Source organism: Orbicella faveolata, unplaced genomic scaffold (assembly GCF_042242905.1).
Source record: "Orbicella faveolata isolate gen_17 unplaced genomic scaffold, um_ofav_v1 contig_25, whole genome shotgun sequence".
In the NCBI taxonomy this organism is placed as follows: domain Eukaryota; kingdom Metazoa; phylum Cnidaria; class Anthozoa; order Scleractinia; family Merulinidae; genus Orbicella; species Orbicella faveolata.
Window position 1 is genome coordinate 25,574,497 of NW_028301553.1, and position 25,773 is coordinate 25,600,269.

Sequence of the window (25,773 nt, forward strand, 5' to 3'; positions counted from 1 at the left end):
CTGTTTTTTCTCTTTGTCGTTTTTGTAGCCCGCCGAGGCCAGTCTTTCGTCTAAATCAGTTGAAAAAGGTTCGAAAAAGATGTTCCCATTCAAGTTTAAGCTCTCAGGCGATAATTCTGGAGTTTTTTGGCCGAAACGTCGGCTTTGTTATTTTCGTGTTTTTCGGTTGCTATGGGCGACCGTGGCTTCCTTTGTTAGGACAAGTCTGGGAAGTGAGGTCACAAAAAAATTCTAATTAATTCTGGTTTTGTTCGATTTCGCTGAAATTTTAACACGATAAAGCTGGATTGTTAAGGAATAGATTTACCGCCTGCCGATGTGTGCTAGCTATTAACGCTGAAGTGTTATATCGCTTCGAAGTCAGGGTTTTGAAGAGATTTTTTTGCAACATGTGGGTTCGGCGTGATTTTGTAATCTGAGGTTTCGGTTGACCCCGAAGGAAAAAATATCCGGAAAAGGTCATTTCATCGACGATTCAAACAAATATAAATATGTATATGTTCCGAGCTAAATTTCTGCTGAAAAAATATAATTTTTGACGAGCGCTGAGTTTTTAATTTATTCCCGCGAAAGATGAGATTTATTGTTTCAACAGCTTTTGGCGAGTAAACATCACAGGTTGCGTGACTCAAAATTTGGCCGAGTGGAAGCTTGGGTCTGGTCGCACCGAAGTCGAAAAAAACAAGAAGATCTGTTAGATCTTATAACCGCGCTTTTAAAATTTAACTGTTCGCTTAGCACTATCGTCGGAACGCAGTGCACATTCCAAAGCAGTCATTGATGATTCTTTTCTTACTGTAGACATCACATCACTTGATCAACACAAACTGTATTATTGCACCATCAGTGGTAGCCGTTGACAAATCTCCGATGACTTAATGGTCTTAATCTAGAACTTTCTTCGGGATATGTATGGGCATGAACGATATCAACGACACAATAATAACACTATTAACAACAGCTTTCTTTCTTAAAAGTCATGATTAAATTTAATTGCTGTTTTCCACGAGTAAAGGGCTAGCAAAGTAGTCACACAAGTCATAAAAAAACCCTATCCCGACCGATGTATCGATTTTGGTCACTCCAGTGACCACAGATTGAAAACGTGACAGAAACTTGGCGTTACTTTTGATTCTCACCAAATTTGTCGTATCCCCCCCTTCGGGAGAATTTTGTTAAGTTAGCTAATTTAGTATGCAAGCCACCGTAATGGCGGTCGCCGCCGGCGAAATGTTTATTTGCTCAAAATTGGGGCAAAATCTTTCGGAGATGGAAATCAGGACATTTGTAAGGATACAGAAAGTAATTTGGGACCGGTTGCTGGCTTCTAAGGCTGAATTTATCCAGAAGTAAGCTGTATTTTCGTTTTCGTGTCGAAAGCCACGCGATGAAATATTATCGGCTTGTTCTGCTGTCTTGTTCTGTTTTTTCTCTTTGTCGTTTTTGTAGCCCGCCGAGGCCAGTCTTTCGTCTAAATCAGTTGAAAAAAGTTCGAAAAAGATGTTCCCATTCAAGTTTAAGCTGTCAGGCGATAATTCTGGAGTTTTTTGGCCGAAACGTCGGCTTTGTTATGTTTGTGTCTTTCGGTTGCTATGGGCGACCGTGGCTTCCTTTGTTAGGACAAGTCTGGGAAGTGAGGTCACAAAAAAATTCGAATTAATTCTGGTTTTGTTCGATTTCGCTGAAATTTTAACACGATAAAGCTGGATTGTTAAGGAATAGATTTACCGCCTGCCGATGTGTGCTAGCTATTAACGCTGAAGTGTTATATCGCTTCGAAGTCAGGGTTTTGAAGAGATTTTTTTGCAACATGTGGGTTCGGCGTGATTTTGTAATCTGAGGTTTCGGTTGACCCCGAAGGAAAAAATATCCGGAAAAGGTCATTTCATCGACGATTCAAACAAATATAAATATGTATATGTTCCGAGCTAAATTTCTGCTGAAAAAATATAATTTTTGACGAGCGCTGGGTTTTTGATTTATTCCCGCGAAAGATGAGATTTATTGTTTCAACAGCTTTTGGCGAGTAAACATCACAGGTTGCGTGACTCAAAATTTGACCGAGTGGAAGCTTGGGTCTGCTCGCACCGAAGTCGAAAAAAAACAAGAAGATCTGTTAGATCTTATAACCGCGCTTTTAAAATTTAACTGTTCGCTTAGCACTACCGTCGGAACGCAGTGCACATTCCAAAGCAGTCATTGATGATTCTTTTCCTACTGTAGACATCACATCACTTGAACAACACAAACTGTATTATTGCACCATCAGTGGTAGCCGTTGATAAATCTCCGATGACTTAATGGTCTTAATCTAGAACTTTCTTCGGGATATGTATGGGCATGAACGATATCAACGACACAATAATAACACTATTAACAACAGCTTTCTTTCTTAAAAGTCATGATTAAATTTAATTGGTGTTTTCCACGAGTAAAGGGCTAGCAAAGTAGTCACACAAGTCATAAAAAAACCCTATCCCGACCGATGTATCGATTTTGGTCACTGCAGTGACCACAGATTGAAAACGTGACAGAAAATTGGCGTTACTTTTGATTCTCACCAAATTTGTCGTATCCCCCCCCCCCTCGGGAGAATTTTGTTAAGTTAGCTAATTTAGTATGCAAGCCACCGTAATGGCGGTCGCCGCCGGCGAAATGTTTATTTGCTCAAAATTGGGGCAAAATCTTTCGGAGATGGAAATCAGGACATTTGTAAGGATACAGAAAGTAATTTGGGACCGGTTGCTGGCTTCTAAGGCTGAATTTATCCAGAAGTAAGCTGTATTTTCGTTTTCGTGTCGAAAGCCACGCGATGAAATATTATCGGCTTGTTCTGCTGTCTTGTTCTGTTTTTTCTCTTTGTCGTTTTTGTAGCCCGCCGAGGCCAGTCTTTCGTCTAAATCAGTTGAAAAAGGTTCGAAAAAGATGTTCCCATTCAAGTTTAAACTCTCAGGCGATAATTGTGGAGTTTTTTGGCCGAAACGTCGGCTTTGTTATGTTTGTGTTTTTCGGTTGCTATGGGCGACCGTTGCTTCCTTTGTTGGGACAAGTCTGGGAAGTGAGGTCACAAAAAAATTCGAATTAATTCTGGTTTTGTTCGATTTCGCTGAAATTTTAACACGATAAAGCTGGATTGTTAAGGAATAGATTTACCGCCTGCCGATGTGTGCTAGCTATTAACGCTGAAGTGTTATATCGCTTCGAAGTCAGGGTTTTGAAGAGATTTTTTTGCAACATGTGGGTTCGGCGTGATTTTGTAATCTGAGGTTTCGGTTGACCCCGAAGGAAAAAATATCCGGAAAAGGTCATTTCATCGACGATTCAAACAAATACAAATATGTATATGTTCCGAGCTAAATTTCTGCTGAAAAAATATAATTTTTGACGAACGCTGGGTTTTTAATTTATTCCCGCGAAAGATGAGATTTATTGTTTCAACAGCTTTTGGCGAGTAAACATCACAGGTTGCGTGACTCAAAATTTGGCCGAGTGGAAGCTTGGGTCTGCTCGCACCGAAGTCGAAAAAAAAAAAACCACGGGTAAACCATGAACCGCGCTCGGCCCATGGCCGCGCGGTTAAAAAACCACGGGTAAACCATGAACCGCGCTCGGCCCATGGCCGCGCGGTTAAAAAAACCACGGGTAAACCATGAACCGCGCTCGGCCCATGGCCGCGCGGTTAAAAAAAACCACGGGTAAACCATGAACCGCGCTCGGCCCATGGCCGCGCGGTTAAAAAAACCAAGGGTAAACCATGAACCGCGCTCGGCCCATGGCCGCGCGGTTAAAAAAACCACGGGTAAACCATTGTACCGTTGCAGTTATGTCCTATGTGGCAGACATGTCCTCTGACGTAATGTGATATACAGAGCCAATCATATCATGCGTTCTATCTAACAACACACAGCATAAGACTGGTAACTAAACTCCGTTGCAGTTCGGTCCTCGAGCAAAATTGATTTTTCGAGGGGTAGCGTACGGAAGCAGTAGTTGACTTTGTATGTCTTTACTCTGAACCAGAGTGACTCTAAACGCAAATATGCAGCGACTATTTGCAAGAATTGCATTTACCTCACAAGATTCCTATCGGAAATTGACCGCTTAGTGTATTTTCAGTTTCAAATTCAACATGAAAGTTCGATCGAAGATTTAAACAGTGGTTCAGCTCTCCGGTTTGCGAACTGCGTGTTCCCGGCCAGCCAATATTAAACTCCGCGCTTCGATTATCCTCAAATCGTTCAGATCGTTCAATGATATTACAGAGGCAAAACGAAATCCCTGAGAAGCAGTGTAACCAATTTAGGTTTCGGTGCTGTAAAACTACCACTCAATCTGCGCAATATTTCTGTATTTCCAGTGTCACTCATACGAAAGCCGGTTCGCGAAAGCCGGTTCGCGAAAGCCCTCTTCTCAGTATGAGTTTGTTGAGGCTGACTGAACCTTTTTGGGTAAGCCGTCTCCTGTAGCATCGAACATTTATTACAGAAAGTTACTTGTCGAGTAGATTTTATGGCCGGAGTGCCTTCTAACTGTTCCTAGTTCGCTTTGCTTTACAAAACAGCAGTAGTAGTCGAAAAACCACAGAGCACTTCGTGGCCTATTCAAAACACCCCAGAGCGCTTTGTGGCCTATTCAAAACACCACAGAGCGCTTTGTGGCCTATTCAAAACACCACAGAGCGCTTTGTGGCCTATTCAAAACACCACAGAGCGCTATGTGGTGTTTTATTTTGGGATTTAACATTGAAAACTGGACGGCTCGTTGACTCGCAAATATCTCACAGCTATTTTCTGAAAGAATTTGGTTTTTCCAATTTTTCACACCACAAAGCGCTTTGTGGCCTATTTAAAACATCACAAAGCGCTTTGTGGCCAATTCAAAACAACACAAAGCGCTTTGTGGCCTATTCAATACACCACAAAGCGCTCTGTGGTCGTCATCGTTATCATAGCGATTCCGTCAGTTGAAGTTATACTATGCGGACAAAACTGGCAGAGGGGCTCTCTTATTTTGACAGGGAGGTTGGCAAGATTTTCGCACCACCCCTTACAATAATTATGCATGCAATTTTTTGACTGACTCGTTCTTTTCACGATTGCTGTTTGAGTATAGTGTCATAGTTTGAGATGGTTGCAGACATAATTAATGTGTGGCCTGTACGGAAATCGTACCTGGAGGTTAGCCGAGTGCTCTTAAAGAAATCACTGAAAGGAACCAATAGATTTTCGCAAACGTGCTGAGACAGGTTATGTTGAACACTATTTCAATTTTTGTTTTTAGAAAGAAATATCACCGAATCTCCGATGTAAGACTTGATACCCTTAAAAGTACTCGTTATGGTTATCAGATAGAGCACTGACTGCTAATGAGATTTGCATTTCTGGGATCGGTTGAAATTAGCTACAACGGGTGCCTGTTATTAACCGGGAGAAACGATGAAATGAAAGCAGAAGCTTGAAAATTAGGAATTCAGTGATACTTCAACAACGCATCACTTGTTTCGGTTGGGGATTCTTAGAGGGATTTATTATGTTCATTGATTTATAGCTCCATTGTTAGTCCTCGTTTGTAGGCACACCCCTCAGGAATTTAGCATTGAACATGGAATGAAACTTACGTCGGATACTGATATGGGTATTTCTTTTTTTTTCACAAGTCTATGGATCTCGCCATAACATTGCAAGGTGAAGAACTCGACCAGTGTTTTACCAACACGGACCTCATACTAGTTCAATAATATAATTCAGTTATGACAAAGAAGATTACAAATCTTTTTTTATTATTTATGGCTAGACTGGAATTTATACAACTGGTGTTTTCATGAGCAGGTATGATTACAATTATCACTATCAACTGGAATCTCATAGATCTTTCTACACACAGGCGAACCAAAACAATCTGACTTGTGACCTTGAATTAATTGGCTTGAATTATCTACAATGCTCACGGATGATACAAACCGTTGCTTTATCCAAACATTTTCGAAAAATATATTTTAGGGCCTGTTTTTAGCCCGTGTTGTAAAACCACTATAATCTTGAGATTTTTATTGTTACAAAGGCAAAATAACCAAAGTTAGAATTAGTTTGAGAAATTCTATTTTTGACAGGTAAATGCCTTTTGGACATACTAATATAATACTTATCATTGCATTTACAGTGTTGCACTTCTAAAACAGGCCACCAAAATAACTTTTTTCATCATTTTTTTGACATGTTTTCAACAACTTTCTTATGGCTTCCATTCAAACCTGGCAAATCCAAAATTATGAAAAGAAATGTAAGAGGTGGAGTTGTCGACTGATCAACAGGTTACATGATGCTTGATATTTTCACCATACCTAGTTCATGCATTTTGATTAGCTTATTTAAACCAAGGAGGGTGGCCACAGTTAGTCATGCACAACTGTGACTGGGTTCTTAAAACAAAGATGAAAAGTTCTGTCACTCTTTTGTCCCTTAAATCTAGATCCAACAAAACTATTCACAGACAACCCAGTGATTTGTGGTTCATTTAGTAAAAAAAAGTAATGACATATTTTCTTCAGCCTTTGAGCTTGGGCTAATTTGAATAAGCTGTTGTAAATGTAGAATAATCAAAACAGTTTCAGACTCATCCTCTATTTACTTAATTATTACTTATTAATACATCTGTGAAAGAAATACTGATAAAAATTTTAAAAATCTACAAAATAAATACTGATTATTCTCATCCTCTATTAACTTTCTGTAGAGGTCTTCATCATCACTGTCTTGTTCTTCTCGCCCTTCCTCTTGTTCTTCTTGATCCTCTTATCCTTCTTCTTCTTCTAACTCCCCTTCCTCCTCATCGATCATATCATCTAATGCCTCTAGGTATGGTTTGGCCAGGCTATTAAAAATATGGAAAGGGATTTACTTCATCAATGGACACCACAATATTGTGGAAAACTGACACTTTCTGTGAGGGGACCCATTTCTTGAAACTTCCTGGCTACACAAGGGCTTGTCAACTTACAGGGACCGTTTTCAGGCTGCTGTTTTGGGCCCAAAGCACCAAACTACCTAATGAAACTGAAATCAGATTTTAAAAAGAGCTTTGGAATTATAATCTAAAGTACAAGAGGGGTAAGGGTGGTAAAGTCTGCATACGAGCCAAGTGGCCCACCAGGCCGGAGCTTATCCCGGTTTCCTTAGCATGAAGCGACTAGGAGTATTTCTTCTCCCCCCTGGATGGGATGCTAGTTCATCACAGGGTTACCCCAGCACTAAATTCGCCGGTACCCATTTATACACCTGGGTGGAGAGAGGCACTGTGAGAGTAAAGTGATTTGCCCAAGAACACAACACAGTGTCCCTGGCCAGGGCTTGAACCCAGACTGCTAGATCCGGAGACGAGCGCACTAACCATGAGGCCACTGCACCTCCAGAGTAAAACAGTAATATTGCTGTAATTAAAATTATAAATAATTATGCATACTGCATTTCTATACCTAAATAAGAAAACCAGTTTTTGATTAACATGATGGAAATGGACTTCTCTATAAACTCACTTCCTTCAACTTAATGTCTGCTAATTTTTCATGCAAATAGCAAACCACCAGTTGTGATTGCAGTTACCCGTCTCATTCTATATAGCAATTTTTAATTTGGTTTCAAAATTAACTTGCATTTGGGTTTGCATCACTGTCCTCTGTCTTGCATCCTGTACTTTCTTTGTTGTGTTGTTTGTAATATTGTTACATGTAATACTCTGGTTCTGGTTTCAAGGCACTTCAATGAAAACTGTTCAGACATCACTTACTTCCTGTATGAGATGAAGTAATGAAGAACATGTCATTTTTGGTCTGGGACTTTGATGGGGATTCCTGGACAGGCCCCCAGAGGAGCTCCCATCTGCTTTAAAAATTATATCATTAGGCTAGCAAAACTTACCCAGTAATGCCAGTCCCAAACCCCACATTAGAATTTAAAATCCTTAAAACTCATAGTCTTGTTGTTATTGGGATAAGATGTTCTAGGTTCCGAGCTACTGTGTCTGAAACACCTCACAAGATTAGAAACCACAGATTTAGGAAAGCCATTCCCTAACAGGAACGTTTTATTCCACATATACAAGAAGCCTGGTGCAACAAGGCTCTAACCCAACCAATTTTGCGAGGCCAACGTTTATTCTGTCCAGTGTTTGTGTGCTTCCTATAAATGTCAATGGATGTTCTTTTCAGGGAAATGTCCAGGAAATGGACCATGTCATCTTCAAATTTGTTGACTGTAAAACATATCAGATTTATTTGGTTTGTGCATCAACAGCATATCTTCAAAATAACGTCCATAAAACTAGTCATACATAAGGCCACTGTCAAGCATTTTATGAACAATATCACTTTTGAGTTCTGTCATGATAAAAAAAACAATGGCCTAATGAAGAACCCAACAAAATGCCATCAATTTGCTTGTTGAGTGCTCTCTTAATTAATTTGGTGTTAATCAATTTATTGTCACTAACTCCAAAGAAAACAATCTGAACAACTGTCAGGGCTTGCTGTCAGGGCTTGCAAACTCCAATTCCTCTTACATGTAGATTGAAAACAAGTTGTTTTCCTTCCACATCTACATGGGAGAGTACCATATGTGGGTGGTGGTGGTGGTGTATCAAGTTGTGTTTGACAAAACCTTTTCATTTTTTATGTTTTCACATATAGCAATATAAAGGAACTGGGTTTTAACTGTTTAATAGCAAACCACTTTATATTTAAAGTGTCTGTTATTTTTAGTTAAAGTTAATTTGGCTAACACTTCCTTTCTATTTAAATGTATATTGCATGAAAACTGTGATCTGGTGGCCCTGGATGCAATTTGAGTTTTTCTGTAATTTTGAAAAGTCAAGCCCCACTGTTTGTTATTAATATTGTATCAAAAGTATAACACCATTTTTATCATGGTTATTCTATTGATTCCATTTCATCATTACTTACGATGGCTCTGCAGTTATTCTGGGCACACTCACCCATGTCAAAGTTTGGGGCTTTGAAGTGTTGGCTAAGAAATTTTGGGAAATGTTTTGTCTTTCACTCGGTGATAATGTTACTTAATTCCATTTACTGGGGATAATATTTTTATTCTTACTGGTGTTTGACTGGACCCCATTTTTTGAACAACAACAATACCAGTAAAAAACTTTTGCTGGGCAGGCATACTTTTACTCAATATTATTTCTGGAACCAGCTTATTTTGACTTAATAAAAACCATGCCCAAGTTTTGGGGAAATCACTTGAGCAGAAGTTCAGAAGTATTATGGTCAAAGACATGTAAACTCAACTCTATCAATCACTGAAATTTTCTATATAATTGACTCTCATTTCTGAAACAAGCCATGAACCCAAATTTTGTAAGAAGCTTGCCCCAAAGCTTGCTAAATCAAAGTGGCTAGTCGATTAGTGATCGTGCAAACCATAAAGAGCACTAATCCCTAGAACTCAAAACACTATAAAATGCTTGACAACCTCCTTGAATTTTCAAAGATGCATTTTGCAACACTATTTGGAAATAACTTTTGTGTCAAAGTCTTTCCACACAAATTGCACGGTACAGCAATATTTTGGCTACAAGTTTTACTATTGTGACTCAAAAAGAAATGGGGCACTGTTGTCAGGATTGTAAGCTACCCCCCGACTGATCTCTGGTGAGGCAGAGAAAGAGTTTTGTTGTTCTATGATTACAAATACAAAATGGGTACTACAGGTACAGGCTGATCGAGCCATCTTTTTACAGCTCCTTAATACATAGTTAAAAAGACAATTATTAATAATAACAATAATAATAAATAAAAATGGCAATAAAAACAATGACAATGATGACAAAAAAACAATAACAATAATGTTAATGCTAATGATGTGCTTCAGGGCATGAATTATGTTTTCATTCATGACAGTTGGTTCATCGTATTTGACCAGTAAAAGCGCTTCACTGGGTCTATTTGTCAGAAAAGTGGAGTCTCATCAAAATGTGTGGGCACAGTTCATGGATGTTTAAAATCTTGTGAGGGATGTGCTCTATGACTGATTAATCACCTAATGAATCACTGTTGCAACACCAAAAGAAGAAGGCAAGTTTATAAAATAAAGTTGAGCATTTCTGCAAGCTGAAATTTTCTCATGAGTGCTAATGGGCAACAAAAGTCTACTAGGTAGGCAACTAAAAAGACACAAGGGGAACCAACAAAAACAGAACTAGTTATCCAAAGGGTACATTAGCAAGAAAGTTAGTGTCCAACATTAATAGCTGTCAAGCTCATTCTAAAAGCTTTGTGGCATACAAAAGTTTTCTTTGCTCTGCCTCCTCGACTCCTCAACCTCTCTTAATTCATTTATGTTTGTTGTGCCCCAAACCATTGCAGGAAAGAAAGTGAGTGCTTTGCAGGCTGTAAGTATACAATCATGTAGAATACAGTAGGGGCAATTTTACATGTATAGTTTACCAGTTTTGTCATTAAAGTGCTGTTGGTTACTTTGTAAATGGCACTTCAAAAGTCAAGGTTGTTATTTCCTAACACAGAAAGCTCAACTTCCTACAAGCTGTCTTGTTCACAGCTTTTGGGGTTTTAAATAAGAGTCACAACAAAGAATAGAAAAAATATGTGCACTGTGAAAAATGCTTAAGTAACTACATATGATATGCAAATATCTTCTGTGTAACATGCAGCAAAAATTGATTGTATCACTGCCATACATCTATACCTTAACCTATAATATACCACAGAACCTCCCAAACTACCGGTAAGTTGAGGATTTTATTTTATATCAATTTTAAAAACAAAATTATTTTGTTCTATGGGTTGTTGACTAGTTTAATGAATACACAAGGATATTAAGCTATGCATCAAAGTGGTACTGTACGATCATTTCTTCCTTAAGATTTTGGTTTTTAAAGTCTATTTCAACTGACAATGAAACCAAAACAGAACAGACTGAATCTCTAGTGGCAAAGTTTGGCTGGTGAGAACTACATCATATTTACCAAGTGATAAAAGTCATCCTTGAGAATAAAAATACAAGAAGATAAACAAACTCTTTTCCCCTTCTTTAATTGTTTTTACACATTAAAAGAACAAAAAACCCAAGTATCCCAAAACATGAATAAATTCTCCACAAGATAACAAGAATGGCAATGTTCCTCACACAAGAGCTGGCACAAAGAGATAATGGCAATGCCATCTCATGAAGACATGACAAGGCATTGGCATGTATCCCTATTATATACTAATTGGACCAGCCGCATAGAAAAGGAAACCTAGCCAAGCACTTCTTAAAGCAGCCTCACATGATGACTGTATACACTGGATGTCTACTAAACATTGCTTCATAACAAACAGCTTAAAGGAAGCCAGTCAACAACAGAGGAAAAGAAGAAAAGAAGGACAAACAACCCTAACATTTGCTGGTGATTCCTTAGCACTACATTGCAAACCCATCAAGTGCAGAATTTTGCACTTATTCAATAGCATCCAAAACAAAATCATTACTCGTGGACACAAATTAAGACCTTAAAATCCAACAACTTGAGGAACGCTTTGATTGTATGTCATTTGGATTATTTTAGATTCTTTTGCATAAGTTGTTTATTATGTTGTTCCTTATGCTCAAAATGTCATGTATGCCTATCAAAGTTCATCAAAAAACTCTACCTTCCCGCCACCGCAAACTGTAATGTGGAGTGATAAAATAAATGAATAGTACTATTTATAAGACCTGGCAAAATAGGGTAGACTGGTACATCATATCTATTTTGCAAGCATGGTGACCTATTTTAATTTATTTTTAGAGACTGGTGCTTGGTAGGGAACATTCAGGGAAACATATTGTACATTTGTTCTCATGATTGAGCCCAGGAGATTACTTCAAGCTTACTTTAAAATCTGTAGAAAGTCAATGTCAATACTGATAGATGCAAAGAAATATCAGACAAAATAAAGGCTCGAAAGTTCAAACTGTCACGAGAATGGTAAACTTGATTTCTTGACATTAAACTAAACTCAAATTTCTTGAACTGTAACCAATTTCAATCCTTGCAACCCTGCACTTTATTTCGAAACTACTGTTTTTGTTTTTGGATAAAAAAATGCTATAGAGCTTTGCTCTATAGCATTTTTTATCCAACTAAGCTGTATATTTGGTGGCATTTGGCGATACAAGGTGGTAATAAGCTGAGTGAAAATTTGCTCTGTCGGCATGACAGCGTTTCTTTATGCCCGTGACGGAGGCAGATCTTAATTGCAAAATGCAAAACACAACGGTGTGGACTATACAAACTAGTGCCAGCTTAGTTCGTGCCGCTTGAAAGCAACGCGACCAACAATACTTAGATTGCTGATGAACATGTCGAAATGGCTTCGTAAACTTGAGCCATTAATTACTCACTCCATTACTACAAACAACATAATACAATACACCACACTTCACAAAGCTTCTTACCAACAATATTAAGCTTCAAAGGCAGCTGTAAATGTGTTTCGGAACATGCAGAAAGATCAGACAAAACACCCTCACGATAAAAATCACAATCGATAGCTTTCACCTGGCAAACACCGTCCCGTCCCCTAGTAAAATAATCTCAGAAGACACGATCACAACGCATTTTCATTGGAAGAAACAACAACACATACAATTGGTCAAAAGGTGTTAGACATGTCTGCCACGCAGGACGAAAGTGCAACGCTACAAACCATGAACCGCGCTCGGCCCATGGCCGCGCGGTTAAAAAAACCACGGGTAAACCATGAACCGCGCTCGGCCCATGGCCGCGCGGTTAACAAGAAGATCTGTTAGATCTTATAACCGCGCTTTTAAAATTTAACTGTTTGCTTAGCACTACCGTCGGAACGCAGTGCACATTCCAAAGCAGTTATTGATGATTCTTTTCTTACTGTAGACATCACATCACTTGATCAACACAAACTGTATTATTGCACCATCAGTGGTAGCCGTTGACAAATCTCCGATGACCTAATGGTCTTAATCTTTGTAGAACTTAAAAGTCATGATTAAATTTAATTGGTGTTTTCCAGGAGTAAAGGGCTAGCAAAGTAGTCACACAAGTCATATAATCTAATAATAAAACTCTATCCCGACCGATGTATCGATTTTGGTCACTGCAGTGACCACAGATTGAAAACGTGACAGAAAACTGGCGTTACTTTCGATGATCTCATCATTAGCCAATTATAGGTATGGAACGCCAGAACTGTCTTATGATACTTTTTTTTATTATATTGGGTGGTTATGTCATTATATTGAGTAGTTATGTTATTATATTCGGTGATTAACTCATTATACTCGGTGCTTATTCCATTATATTCGGTGCTTATGTCTTTCTATGCGGTGCTGTCTTCATTATATTCGGTGCTTATTCCATTATATTCGGTGCTTCCCTCGTTATATTCGGTGCTTTCTTCGTTATATTCGGTGCTTTTTTCATTATATTCGGTGCTGTCTTTATTATATTCGGTGCTTTCTTCGTTATATTCGGTTCTAACTTTGTTTGGTGTTTTCTTCATTATTACGGGTACTAACACTATTATATTCGGTGCTCTCTTCCTTATATTCGGTGCTCTCTTCCATATATTCGGTGCAAAGGCCATTATATTCGGTACTTCCTTGTTCGGTGCTTACTTCATTATATTCGGTGCTTTCTTCGATATGATCGTCACCAGTCTTCGCAAGGGGTCGCACAATTTGGAGGTAGTCTAGGGAAAGCCGGGAAAAACGGGTGTCGCGAAAACTCAGACCCCGAAACCTCAGAGCCCGAAAACTCAGACCCCTCGAAATTAAAAACTCAATTGTTATCACCTGAATTGCTCTATGGCCACAATGGGGCGAGATGTTTATCTTCTCCGGTTTATGTTGTCGCGTCGATCGAACGGTAAAACACAAATATTTAACTTCTCAGGTTTATCGCTGTCGCGTCGGTCAAACAGTGAAGAACTAACAAGGTTTAGAACAGCAGCCGACACTGTTTTTCAAAACAGACCTTTTTTATGCAATCGTATGCAGCAAAAAAATGTGTTGTTCTCTGAAACATACTCGTTTGATCGCAATCTGCTTTTGACTTTATGTGCGTTACGTGACTGTCGGCACGTAACCCGCAGAAATTAACAAAATTTAGAAGAAAAAAAGAGTACACAGAGATAGCCATGTTTGCGTTCCAACTTATAACGGGAATAGTGAATATTTCTTACAGGAAACAGTAAGTTTCAAAGCAAACACTTCTATTTCTTTTTTTTTTTCATACCGCTTGGATTAGTTAATTATTAAATCTGCCTCGTGGCGGGGCCTTCGCGCCAGTTTTCAATTTTCTATAAAATGTTTAAGCAAGCAACCGGAACGATGATCCTGTTGGTATACGTTGGATCAATAGTGATCTAATCGGCTTTACATATAAAATGAAGAATACAAAAGCAAAAACCGACACAACTTCTGGTTCTTTCCGTTGTGGCAAAAACTGTGCTACTTGTCCCTACATTTCTCACGGACTTACTACATATATCTTCTTTTCTACCGGGGAAACGCGCGCCATAAAATCCAACCTGACCTGTGACACTAAAAACCTCATCTACATGATTCAATGTAACCGCTGTAATTTACAATACATAGGAGAGACGAAACGACGATTAAAAGACCGATTTAATGAACACCGCCGTACCATAGATAACCCTAACAACAAATCTAAACCTACTACAGCCGCCGAACATTTCCTGTCCTCTCCTAACCACACTGCTAACGACATGCAATTAATCCCCATCGAAAAAATCGTTTCTAACCGAGACTCTATCCGTACGGCCAGGGAAGCTTTTTTAATTCAAAAAGGCAGAACAATTGATCCTAATGGTCTGAACATCCGCGAAGAAACATATTAATTGTTTCCATTTGTTTTCTTTTATTATGTTCTTTTATCATGTTATTTTATTTTACCGTATGCTTATCTTCAATTTACACGATCAATTACTTTTGCGTAGTCCGGTATTACGTAAATATCGGCTACATAAAAACACGCACCAATGTAAAATCTTCCATTGTACCTGAAGAAGGCTGGTTTGGCCAGCCGAAATATAGTACACCTTCAAAAAATCATTCTACGTTGTGTCGGTTTTTGCTTTTGTATTCTTCATTTCAATTTTCGTTCACTCACATTTCGAGACCAGACATGGCGGTTCAATCGGTTCGACCTTCACGTGCTTTTTACGTGTTGACTTTTTACGTGCCGACAGTCACGCAACGCACATAAAGTCAAAAAGCAGATTGCGATCAAACGAGTATGTTTCAGAGAACAACACATTTTTTTGCTGCATACGATTGCATAAAAAAGGTCTGTTTTGAAAAGCAGTGTCGGCTGCTGTTCTAAACCTTGTTAGTTTTTCACTGTTTGACCGACGCGACGGCAATAAACCTGAGAAGTTAAATATTTGTGTTTCACCATTCGATCGACGCGACAACATAAACCGGAGAAGATAAACATCTCGCCCCATTGTGGCCATAGAGCAATTCAGGTGATAACAATTGAGTTTTTAATTTCGAGGGGTCTGAGTTTTCGGGCTCTGAGTTTTCGTGACACCCGTTTTTCCCGGCTTTCCCTGGACTACCTCCAAATTGTACGACCCCTTGCGAAGACTGGTGACGATCATATCGAAGAAAGCACCGAATATAATGAAGTAAGCACCGAACAAGGAAGTACCGAATATAATGGCCTTTGCACCGAATATATGGAAGAGAGCACCGAATATAAGGAAGAGAGCACCGAATATAATAGTGTTAGTACCCGTAATAATGAAGAAAACACCAAACAAAGTTAGAACCGAATATAACGAAGAAAGCACCGAATATAATAAAGACAGCACCGAATATAATGAAAAAAGCACCGAATATAACGAAGAAAGCACCGAATATAACGAGGGAAGCACCGAATATAATGGAATAAGCACCGAATATAATGAAGACAGCACCGCATAGAAAGACATAAGCACCGAGTATAATGGAATAAGCACCGAGTATAATGAGTTAATCACCGAATATAATAACATAACTACTCAATATAATGACATAACCACCCAATATAATAAAAAAAAGTATCATAAGACAGTTCTGGCGTTCCATATATAGGCCATCTTTCAGCTCTTTTCGCCATATCCCCTCTCGGGAGAATTTTGTCAAGTTAGCTAATTTAGTATGCAAGCCAACGTAATGGCGGTCACCGTCGACGAAATGTTTATTTGCTCAAAATTGGGGCAAAATCTTTCGGAGATGGAAATCAGGACATTTGTAAGGATACAGAAAGTAATTTGGGACCGGTTGCTGGCTTCTAAGGTTGAATTTATCCAGAAGTAAGCGGTATTTTCGTTTTCGTGTCGAAAGCCATGCGATGAAATGTTATCGGCTTGTTCTGCTGTCTTGTTCTGTTTTTCTCTTGATCTTTCTTCTAGCCCGCCGAGGCCAGTCTTTCGTCTAAATCAGTTGAAAAAAGTTCGAAAAAGATGTTCCCATTCAAGTTTAAGCTCTCAGGCGATAATTCTGGAGATTTTTGGCCGAAACGTTCGGCTTTGTTATGTTGGTGTTTTTCGGTTCCTATGGGCGACCTTGCTTCCTTTGTTAGGTCAAGTCTGGGGAGTGAGGTCACAAAAAAATTCGAATTAATTCTGGTTTTGTTCGATTTCGCTGAAATTTTAACACGGTAAGGCTGGATTGTTAACGAATAGATTTACCGCCTGCCGATGTGTGGTAGCTATTAACGCTGAAGTGTTATATCGCTTCGAAGTCAGGGTTTTGAAGAGATTTTTTTGCAACGTGTGGGTTCGGTGTGATTTTGTAATCGGAGGTTTTTGTTGACCCCGAAGGAAAAAATATCCGGAAAAGGTCATTTCATCGACGATTCAAAGGAATATAAATATGTATATGTTCCGAGCTAAATTTCTGGTGAAAAAATATAATTTTTGACGAGCGCTGGGTTTTTAATTTATTCCCGCGAAAGATGAGATTTATTAATGTTTCAACAGCTTTTTGCGAGCAAACATCACAGGTTGCGTGACTCAAAATTTGGCCGAGGGGAAGCTTGGGTCTGCTCGCACAGAAGTCGAAAAAAAACAAGAAGATCTGTTAGATCTTATAACCGCGCTTTTAAAATTTAACTGTTTGCTTAGCACTACCGTCGGAACGCGGCAGGTTTCTTTCACAAGTCACAGGTCACAGGTCACAGGTCACAGGTCACAGGTCACAGGTCACCAAAAAATATGCCAAAACGTCATAAAACAGATGCATACAAGTGCGTCCCAAGTGCAACTATAAGAGCTCTTTTTTAAAAAAAAAAGCATAGGGGAAATCAGTTGTAGCACTGAAATAAAAAAATAAAATAAATTGATCCAAAGAAAGCCAAGACTTATTTCTGTTGAAAACATAAATTGTTTGTAGCCTTTCAATATAATATGAAAACGAAAGAGGCTTACACTGATCCGTGAATTATCCATTTACTTACGCGTGATTTGTGAACCAACGACTTTTGCGGGAATAATTCACTTTTTTTTGGAGATTTTAGCGTCATTAAAGCTCGTAAACTACACCAAACTAGATGTAAAACCTGCCCATTCCACGCGACTGAGAACTAACCACAGCGACAGTGAACCAGGAGGACCTAGAATCTAGTCTGTCACGATGTGTCACACATGCACACGGCATTTCGATGCATCAAAATGGAGGGTTCTGTATGTTTTGCAAAATGTGGATAGAATTTGTATTTTTATGTAATACATGATTTAGCCTTTGCATTTTTACGTGAAAAGTGATTTTTTCTGTTAACGTGAAGCTGTTTTCGAATTTTTTTGTGATGCGTGAAAAGGCTGATTACAATGCGTGAAATTGTTTTCAGAGTAGGTATAGGGGACCCTCTTGTTTTTGTTTAGTACATACTCGTTGTAAAGATTTCAAACAAAATATAGAAATAAAACAGTTCAATTTGCTATCATAATGAATTATCTTATTACGACAAAATATATTAACACTACATGTCTGAAAGCTATATTTCGACCCATTTCGTACATATACCACCCCTAGAAATTTTTTCATTAAAATTATAGAGTAAAACATTTTTAGTCAGGGTTTGTTCCATGGAAACATCGATAAACCGCTCGGGAATCTCAGTAATTGTTACATCGCGAAATTTACTGAGTGTTTTAATTGTGACCTGTGACCTGTGACCTGTGACCTGTGACCTGTGAAAGAAACCTGCCGGTCGGAACGGAGTGCACATTCCAAAGCAGTCATTGATGATTCTTTTCTTACTGTATACATCACATCACTTGATCAACACAAACTGTATTATTGCACCATCAGTGGTAGCCATTGACGAATCTCCGATGACCTAATGGTCTTAATCTTTGTAGAGCTTTCTTCGGGATATGTATGGGCATGAACGATATAAACGACACGATAATAACACTATTAACAACAGCTTTCTTTCTTAAATGTCATGATTAAATTTAATTGCTGTTTTCCACGAGTAAAGGGCTAGCAAAGTAGTCACACAAGTCATATAATTTAATAATAAAACTCTATCCCGACCGATGTATCGATTTTGGTCACTCCAGTGACCACAGATTGAAAACGTGACAGAAAATTGGCGTTACTTTTCATTCTCACCAAATTTGGACAGTGGGATGATCTCATCATTAGCCAAGTATAGGCCATCTTTCAGCTCTTTTCGTCATATCCTCCCCACGGGAGAATTTTGTCAAGTTAGCTAATTTAGTATGCAAACCAACGTAATGGCGGTCACCGTCGACGAAATGTTTATTTGCTCAAAATTGGGGCAAAATCTTTCGGAGATGGAAATCAAGACATTTGTAAGGATACAGAAAGTAATTTGGGACCGGTTGCTGGCTTCTAAGGCTGAATTTATCCAGAAGTAAGCTGTATTTTCGTTTTCGTGCCGAAAGCCATGCGATGAAATATTATCGGCTTGTTCTGCTGTCTTGTTCTGTTTTTCTCTTGGTCTTTTTTGTAGCCCGCCGAGGCCAGTCTTTCGTCTAAATGAGTTGAAAAAAGTTCGAAAAAGATGTTCTCTTTCAAGTTTAAGCTCTCAGGCGATAATTCTGGAGATTTTTGGCCGAAACGTTCGGCTTTGTTATGTTGGTGTTTTTCGGTTGCTATGGGCGACCTTGCTTCCTTTGTTAGGTCAAGTCTGGGGAGTGAGGTCACAAAAAAATTCGAATTAATTCTGGTTTTGTTCGATTTCGCTGAAATTTTAACACGATAAAGCTGGATTGTTAACGAATAGATTTACCGCCTGCCGATGTGTGGTAGCTATTAACGCTGAAGTGTTATATCGCTTCGAAGTCAGGGTTTTGAAGGGATTTTTTTGCTACGTGTGGGTTCGGCGTGATTTTGTAATCGGAGGTTTTTGTTGACCCCGAAGGAAAAAATATCCGGAAAAGGTCATTTCATCGACGATTCAAAGGAATATAAATATGTATATGTTCCGAGCTAAATTTCTGCTGAAAAAATATAATTTTTGACGAACGCTGGGTTTTTAATTTTTTCCCGCGAAAGTCAGTATCGGAGATGAGATTTATTAATGTTTCAACAGCTTTTGGCGAGTAAACATCACACGTTGCGTGACTCAAAATTTGGCCGAGTGGAAGCTTGGGTCTGGTCGCAGACAAAACTGCGAAAACAAGAAGATCTGTTAGATCTTATAACCGCGCTTTTAAAATTTAACTGTTCGCTTAGCACTACCGTCGGAACGCAGTGCACATTCCAAAGCAGTCATTGATGATTCTTTTCTTACTGTAGACATCACATCACTTGATCAACACAAACTGTATTATTGCACCATCAGTGGTAGCCGTTGACAAATCTCCGATGACTTAATGGTCTTAATCTAGAACTTTCTTCGGGATATGTATGGGCATGAACGATATCAACGACACAATAATAACACTATTAACAACAGCTTTCTTTCTTAAAAGTCATGATTAAATTTAATTGCTGTTTTCCACGAGTAAAGGGCTAGCAAAGTAGTCACACAAGTCATAAAAAAACCCTATCCCGACCGATGTATCGATTTTGGTCACTCCAGTGACCACAGATTGAAAACGTGACAGAAAATTGGCGTTACTTTTGATTCTCACCAAATTTGTCGTATCCCCCCCCCTCGGGAGAATTTTGTTAAGTTAGCTAATTTAGTATGCAAGCCAACGTAATGGCGGTCGCCGCCGGCGAAATGTTTATTTGCTCAAAATTGGGGCAAAATCTTTCGGAGATGGAAATCAGGACATTTGTAAGGATACAGAAAGTAATTTGGGACCGGTTGCTGGCTTCTAAGGCTGAATTTATCCAGAAGTAAGCTGTATTTTCGTTTTCGTGTCGAAAGCCACGCGATGAAATATTAGGGAGCTTACGAATCGACGACTTTTGCACGACGCCGCCGTTAGATTGCGTGACATGCTCACTGCGCATGCGTTTCTGAGCACTTCCCAGCTTCGCGCCAAAGTCGACGACGTTGGTGAGAGCGATTTGCCGGAGTCTTGGAAACAGGAGGCCGTGAGGTTAGTTTTCAAAGTTTTCCCTCGATACTTCGGGTATTTTTGCCAGATAATTTAAGTATCACATTAGGGGCATGTCCTTGATGTTTGATTTTAATTTTATTTGCCTGTTTTCGTTCAAGAAACGACCTTCTACAGTGCCATGGCGAACGCTATGAGTTCAACCAACACTGAAAGCGGTCAAAGCACGACACGGTGTGAATGAAAAGCAAATTGCTGTATGAAAAATCTTTCATTTTAATCACGCTTCACTGAAATATAAGACGTTTTTTGGTGTACAATGAATTTGAAACGACTAAAAAGTTTTAGCATTCGTGTCGACAGTTAGAAACAAGGACTAGATAGCTCAACTAGAGAGCTAGGCGATTTTTCCTCTGTTGTTTTGAGTGGCCTTATAGCCAGCCTAATCTTTTAGAACCCAAATTTTTCTGGACGTACAGCTGCGCTTTCTTTTCTGTCATGCTAGCACATTTTGTTGGTCTGTCTTGAGTATTTTTTTTTCTCGAGCTTCTGAGACAAAAAAATTTGCCGGTCGCGCATAAACTGACGTCGTCGTCTTTACTGCGAATCGTAAATTCAAATTTCTACAGGACGACGACGCGAGACTATAAGGTGACCCAACGGCGCCGTCGTCCGAAAGTCGTCGATTCGTAAGCTCCCTATTATCGGCTTGTTCTGCTGTCTTGTTCTGTTTTTTCTCTTTGTCGTTTTTGTAGCCCGCCGAGGCCAGTCTTTCGTCTAAATCAGTTGAAAAAGGTTCGAAAAAGATGTTCCCATTCAAGTTTAAACTCTCAGGCGATAATTGTGGAGTTTTTTGGCCGAAACGTCGGCTTTGTTATGTTCTTGTTTTTCGGTTGCTATGGGCGACCGTTGCTTCCTTTGTTAGGACAAGTCTGGCCGAGTGGAAGCTTGGGTCTGCTCGCACCGAAGTCGAAAAAAAAAAAACCACGGGTAAACCATGAACCGCGCTCGGCCCATGGCCGCGTGGTTAAAAAACCACGGGTAAACCATGAACCGCGCTCGGCCCATGGCCGCGCGGTTAAAAAAAAACCACGGGTAAACCATGAACCGCGCTCGGCCCATGGCCGCGCGGTTAAAAAAAAAATAATAAACCACGGGTAAACCTAGAACCGCGCTCGGCCCATGGCCGCGCGGTTAAAAATCGGATAAATACCTTCGACCGATAAACTGTGATCGGCTAATCATTCCGAAGGTAAACCCTGAAATCTGGGGGCGCCTCGATCGGCACACGAGGGGCAAGGACCTGAAGTTGTCAAACTTGCAAACCACACTTACGAAGGTCGGTAATATAACCGCACAAACCACCGATATGTTGTTGAAGGCTCGTGCCGAGGACGGTAAAGTTGATGTTGACAATATGGTCCGAATGAATGCCGATGCATTAGCACTTCTTGGGCATATCAGCTTCGAAATATCCCAAAGGAGGCGTGAAGCCATTCGCCCAACACTGCACAAAGATTATGTCACACTGTGTGCTTCACACGTTCCTATTACAAATTTTTTGTTTGGCGATGAACTGCAAACGCAACTTAATCACATCCGTGCTTCAAACAAGAGCAGTAGCACGGCAAGCCCCTCTAACTCCGCCAATAGGCGATCCTATGGCAAATCGCACACGCCAGGTAATAACCAGCAGTGGAAGCCTTTTTTAGGCAAAACGCCTCCGGGCAACCAGTCGTACAAGAAGTCGACTCCATATCAACACCACTGGAAGAAACAGACCGGCCAAACGGCCCGGAAGTAACCAGTAACATTATTGCGACTCTTAGCACCACCCCGGTAAGCGAATTTAAAGTTATTTTACCATCACTTTTAAAGTATTTTCAGGGGAGAATACAAACATTCAAAGCAGGCAGTTTAGCCGCTTATTCCCACATATGGCAAGAGTTGACTTCTGATCCTGAAGTTTTAGAGACTGTTACTGGTCAATATATTGAATTTGATTCTCTGCCAATGCAGGTCAAACCCTTTATGCAACCTAAGTTATCAGAAATACAAACAGAATCGGTTGATTTGGAAATAACCCAGCTCCTCAAGAAGGGAGTTATTCAACCTTGCCGACACGAGCCAGGGGAATTTATATCACCTATCTTTACCAGACCCAAAAAGGATGGCTCTTTTCGAATGATTTTAAACTTGAAATGTTTTAATGCAAATGTAACTCACTATCATTTTAAAATGGACAACATCTGGTCTGCCATCAGGCTAATGAAGCCGAGGTGCTACATGGCATCCATAGACCTGAAAGACGCCTATTACTCAGTGCCAATATGTAAGGAGCATCAAAAATTTCTTAAGTTTGAATGGAAAGGAGCCTTGTACCAATTTGTGTGTTTTCAGAATGGATTAGCACTTTGCCCTAGGAAGTTCACAAAGCTGCTAAAGCCGGTTTTTTCACTTTTGAGACAACAGGGGCACATTTCATTTGCATATATAGACAACTCCTGGTTGACAGTAGATAATCTCTGCCAATGTACCAAAAATGTCATTGATACAACCAGTTTGCTTGACAAAGTAGGGTTTGTAATTCACCCTGAAAAGTCTGTCCTTCTTCCGACACAAATTATAACTTTCCTTGGTTTTGTTCTCAACTCTATTTTGATGCAGGTTTCACTGACTCCAGACAGAGCTCTAAAATTAAAAGATGCATGTGAAAATCTGCTCGCTACTGTCTCCCCTTCTATAAGGGATGTGGCTCAAGTACTTGGGCTTATGACCTCTAGTTTTCCAGGGGTGATGTATGGCCCATTACATCATAGGTTCCTTGAAATGGACAAAACGCGAGCTCTAAAACTACACAGAGGGAATTTTGATTAGAACATGAACTTATCCCAGGAAGCCATAATTGACCTAAAATGGTGGGTCACTGCACTGCCCACAGCCTATAACCTTATCAACCATGGAGACCCCCAGGTTACTATGACAACAGATGCTTCTCTGATTGGATGGGGTTGCTGTATTGATACAGTCACCTCTGGAGGGAATTGGTCTCCAGAAGAAGCACAGCATGACATTAATTATTTGGAAATGCTTGCTGTTTCCCTTGCCTTGAAATCTTTCTCAAGTGTAGTCCAGGGTAAACATGTGAAACTCCTGGTTGATAACACTACTGCAGTTACTACCATTAACCAAATGGGCACATGCCATTCTCGAGTAAACAATCAACTTTCACACCAAATCTGGTTGTGGTGCATAGACCATAGTGTTTGGCTATCAGTTGCACATATTCCTGGAAAACAAAATACTGAGGCAGATAGAGAGTCACGGCTGCCCCGGAAAGAAACAGAATGGACTTTACAGAAGCCAATTTTTGATGCTGCTACTAAAAAATTAGGCGTGACTCCTAATGTGGATTTGTTTGCCTCTAGATTGAATTTCCAGTTAAAGCCCTATGTTGCATACCAGCCTGACCCAGAGGCCCATGCCATCAATGCCTTTCACATCTCCTGGAAGGGGTATACCTTTTATGCATTCCCCCCATTTAGTGTCATACAGCGGGTATTACAAAAGATTTCTGACGAGGAAGCTACAGGCTTACTAGTAGTTCCACACTGGCCAACTCAGACTTGGTGGCCATATTTAATGAATATGCTCATTGATTTTCCTCTCATGCTACCTAGGAAGGAAGACACACTGTACCTACCAGCACATCCCCACCTGCTGCACCCACTACACAAGAAACTTCAACTGCTGGTCTGCCACTTGTCAGGGATCTCCTTACAAGCAGAGGAATTTCAGCTGGGGCTGCAGAGATCATCATGCAATCCTGGCGAACGGGTACACAAAAGCAGTACCAGACTTACCACCAGCGATGGCAAGAGTTCTGTCGTTCAAGGGGTATTAATCCCCTTTCAGCTTCTATAGAGAATGGTCTGGAATTTCTTTATCAGCAGTATGAAAATGGCCTATCGTATAGTGGTATTAACACAGCCAGAAGTGCTTTATCCACAGTTATCTTCCTTCCATATGGTGGCTCCTTTGGAAATCACCCTTTGGTTTCCCGGTTCCTTAAAGGTGTTTTTGAGTCAAGGCCTTCCCTTCCACGTTACAAGGACATATGGAATGTTTTTGTTGTTTTAGACTATTTAAAGACACTGCCTCCACTTCAGGAATTAAGCCTTAAAGACATCACACACAAAACTGTTTTGTTAGTTGCATTGTTATCTGGCCAGCGATGCCAAACTGTTCATGCACTTACAGTTAGTGGCATGAGGATTACAAATGATACTGTTCACTTTGAGATTGCTAAACTTTTGAAGACATCCAAACCTGGCAGGCATCAAGGACACTTGGAGTTTAAATCGTACCCAGTAGACGAACGTCTATGTGTTGTGACTTGCCTTAGGCAGTATTTAAAACTTACAGAACCAATCAGAACTGGTCATGACCCTCTGTGGTTAAGTTATACTAAACCCTTTAAACCAGTAAGTTGTGACACTGTTAGTCGCTGGATTAAGAATGTTTTAGAAAAGGCTGGAGTAAACACAAAGGTTTTTTCTGCTCATAGTACCCGGGCTGCTGCCACTTCAGCTGCATGCTCAAATAATGTTTCTATTAATACTATCATGGATGCAGCTGGATGGTCCAGAGAAAGCACTTTTAGAAAGTTCTATGACAAGCCAGTTCAAGCAGTTGTCAATTTTGGGGACGAACTTGTCTCCACGCATGACTGTTCCAGTAAGCAATAAAATGGTCTTCTGTTTACCTGTTCATGGCCACATTGCTTTAAAGTCTCACGTGACTCACTAGTGACTTAGACCAATGACGAAATAGAATTTTAAAATTAAACGAGACTTACCTGTAAGGTGAAGTTTGATTGGAATTCTATGAGTCATTGGTCAGGAGCTAGGGAGTCACGTGCCCACCCTATTCTTACACAACATTGGGCATATGTTTTTTCAGCCCACCCTAAACTAGTGAGAAATTATGTGTCCACTCACAGGATTTAAAGACTAAATGCTCAGGTTCCCGCGCTCTATCTCACGTGACTCCCTAGCTCCTGACCAATGACTCATAGAATTCCAATCAAACTTCACCTTACAGGTAAGTCTCGTTTAATTTTAAAAGTTTCAGTTATCGTGCGTGCACAGTACGTGTTTTCAAGTGAATTAAGTTTTAAGCTACCCTTGACTATTTAGAGTGCAAGCGGGAACCGATGTGTAAGTACAAACTATTTTCTATGCTTGCTTTTT

The 25,773-nt window shown here is 39.8% G+C and overlaps 2 protein-coding genes across 2 annotated transcripts in view; one reads left to right on the forward strand and one right to left on the reverse strand.

The window, feature by feature from the left end:
- LOC149109651 (uncharacterized) overlaps positions 1-25,773 on the reverse strand; it is a 143,795-nt gene that overhangs the window by 24,136 nt on the left and 93,886 nt on the right. The gene's annotated exons all lie outside the window — the stretch shown is intronic.
- LOC149109652 (uncharacterized) lies at positions 21,891-25,285 on the forward strand. Its single transcript, XM_089293737.1, has 3 exons — positions 21,891-22,148; positions 22,211-22,360; positions 24,202-25,285. Exons 1-3 carry the CDS (start codon positions 21,891-21,893, stop codon positions 25,267-25,269), a joined length of 1,476 nt encoding a protein of 491 aa, XP_089149863.1. The 3' UTR covers positions 25,270-25,285.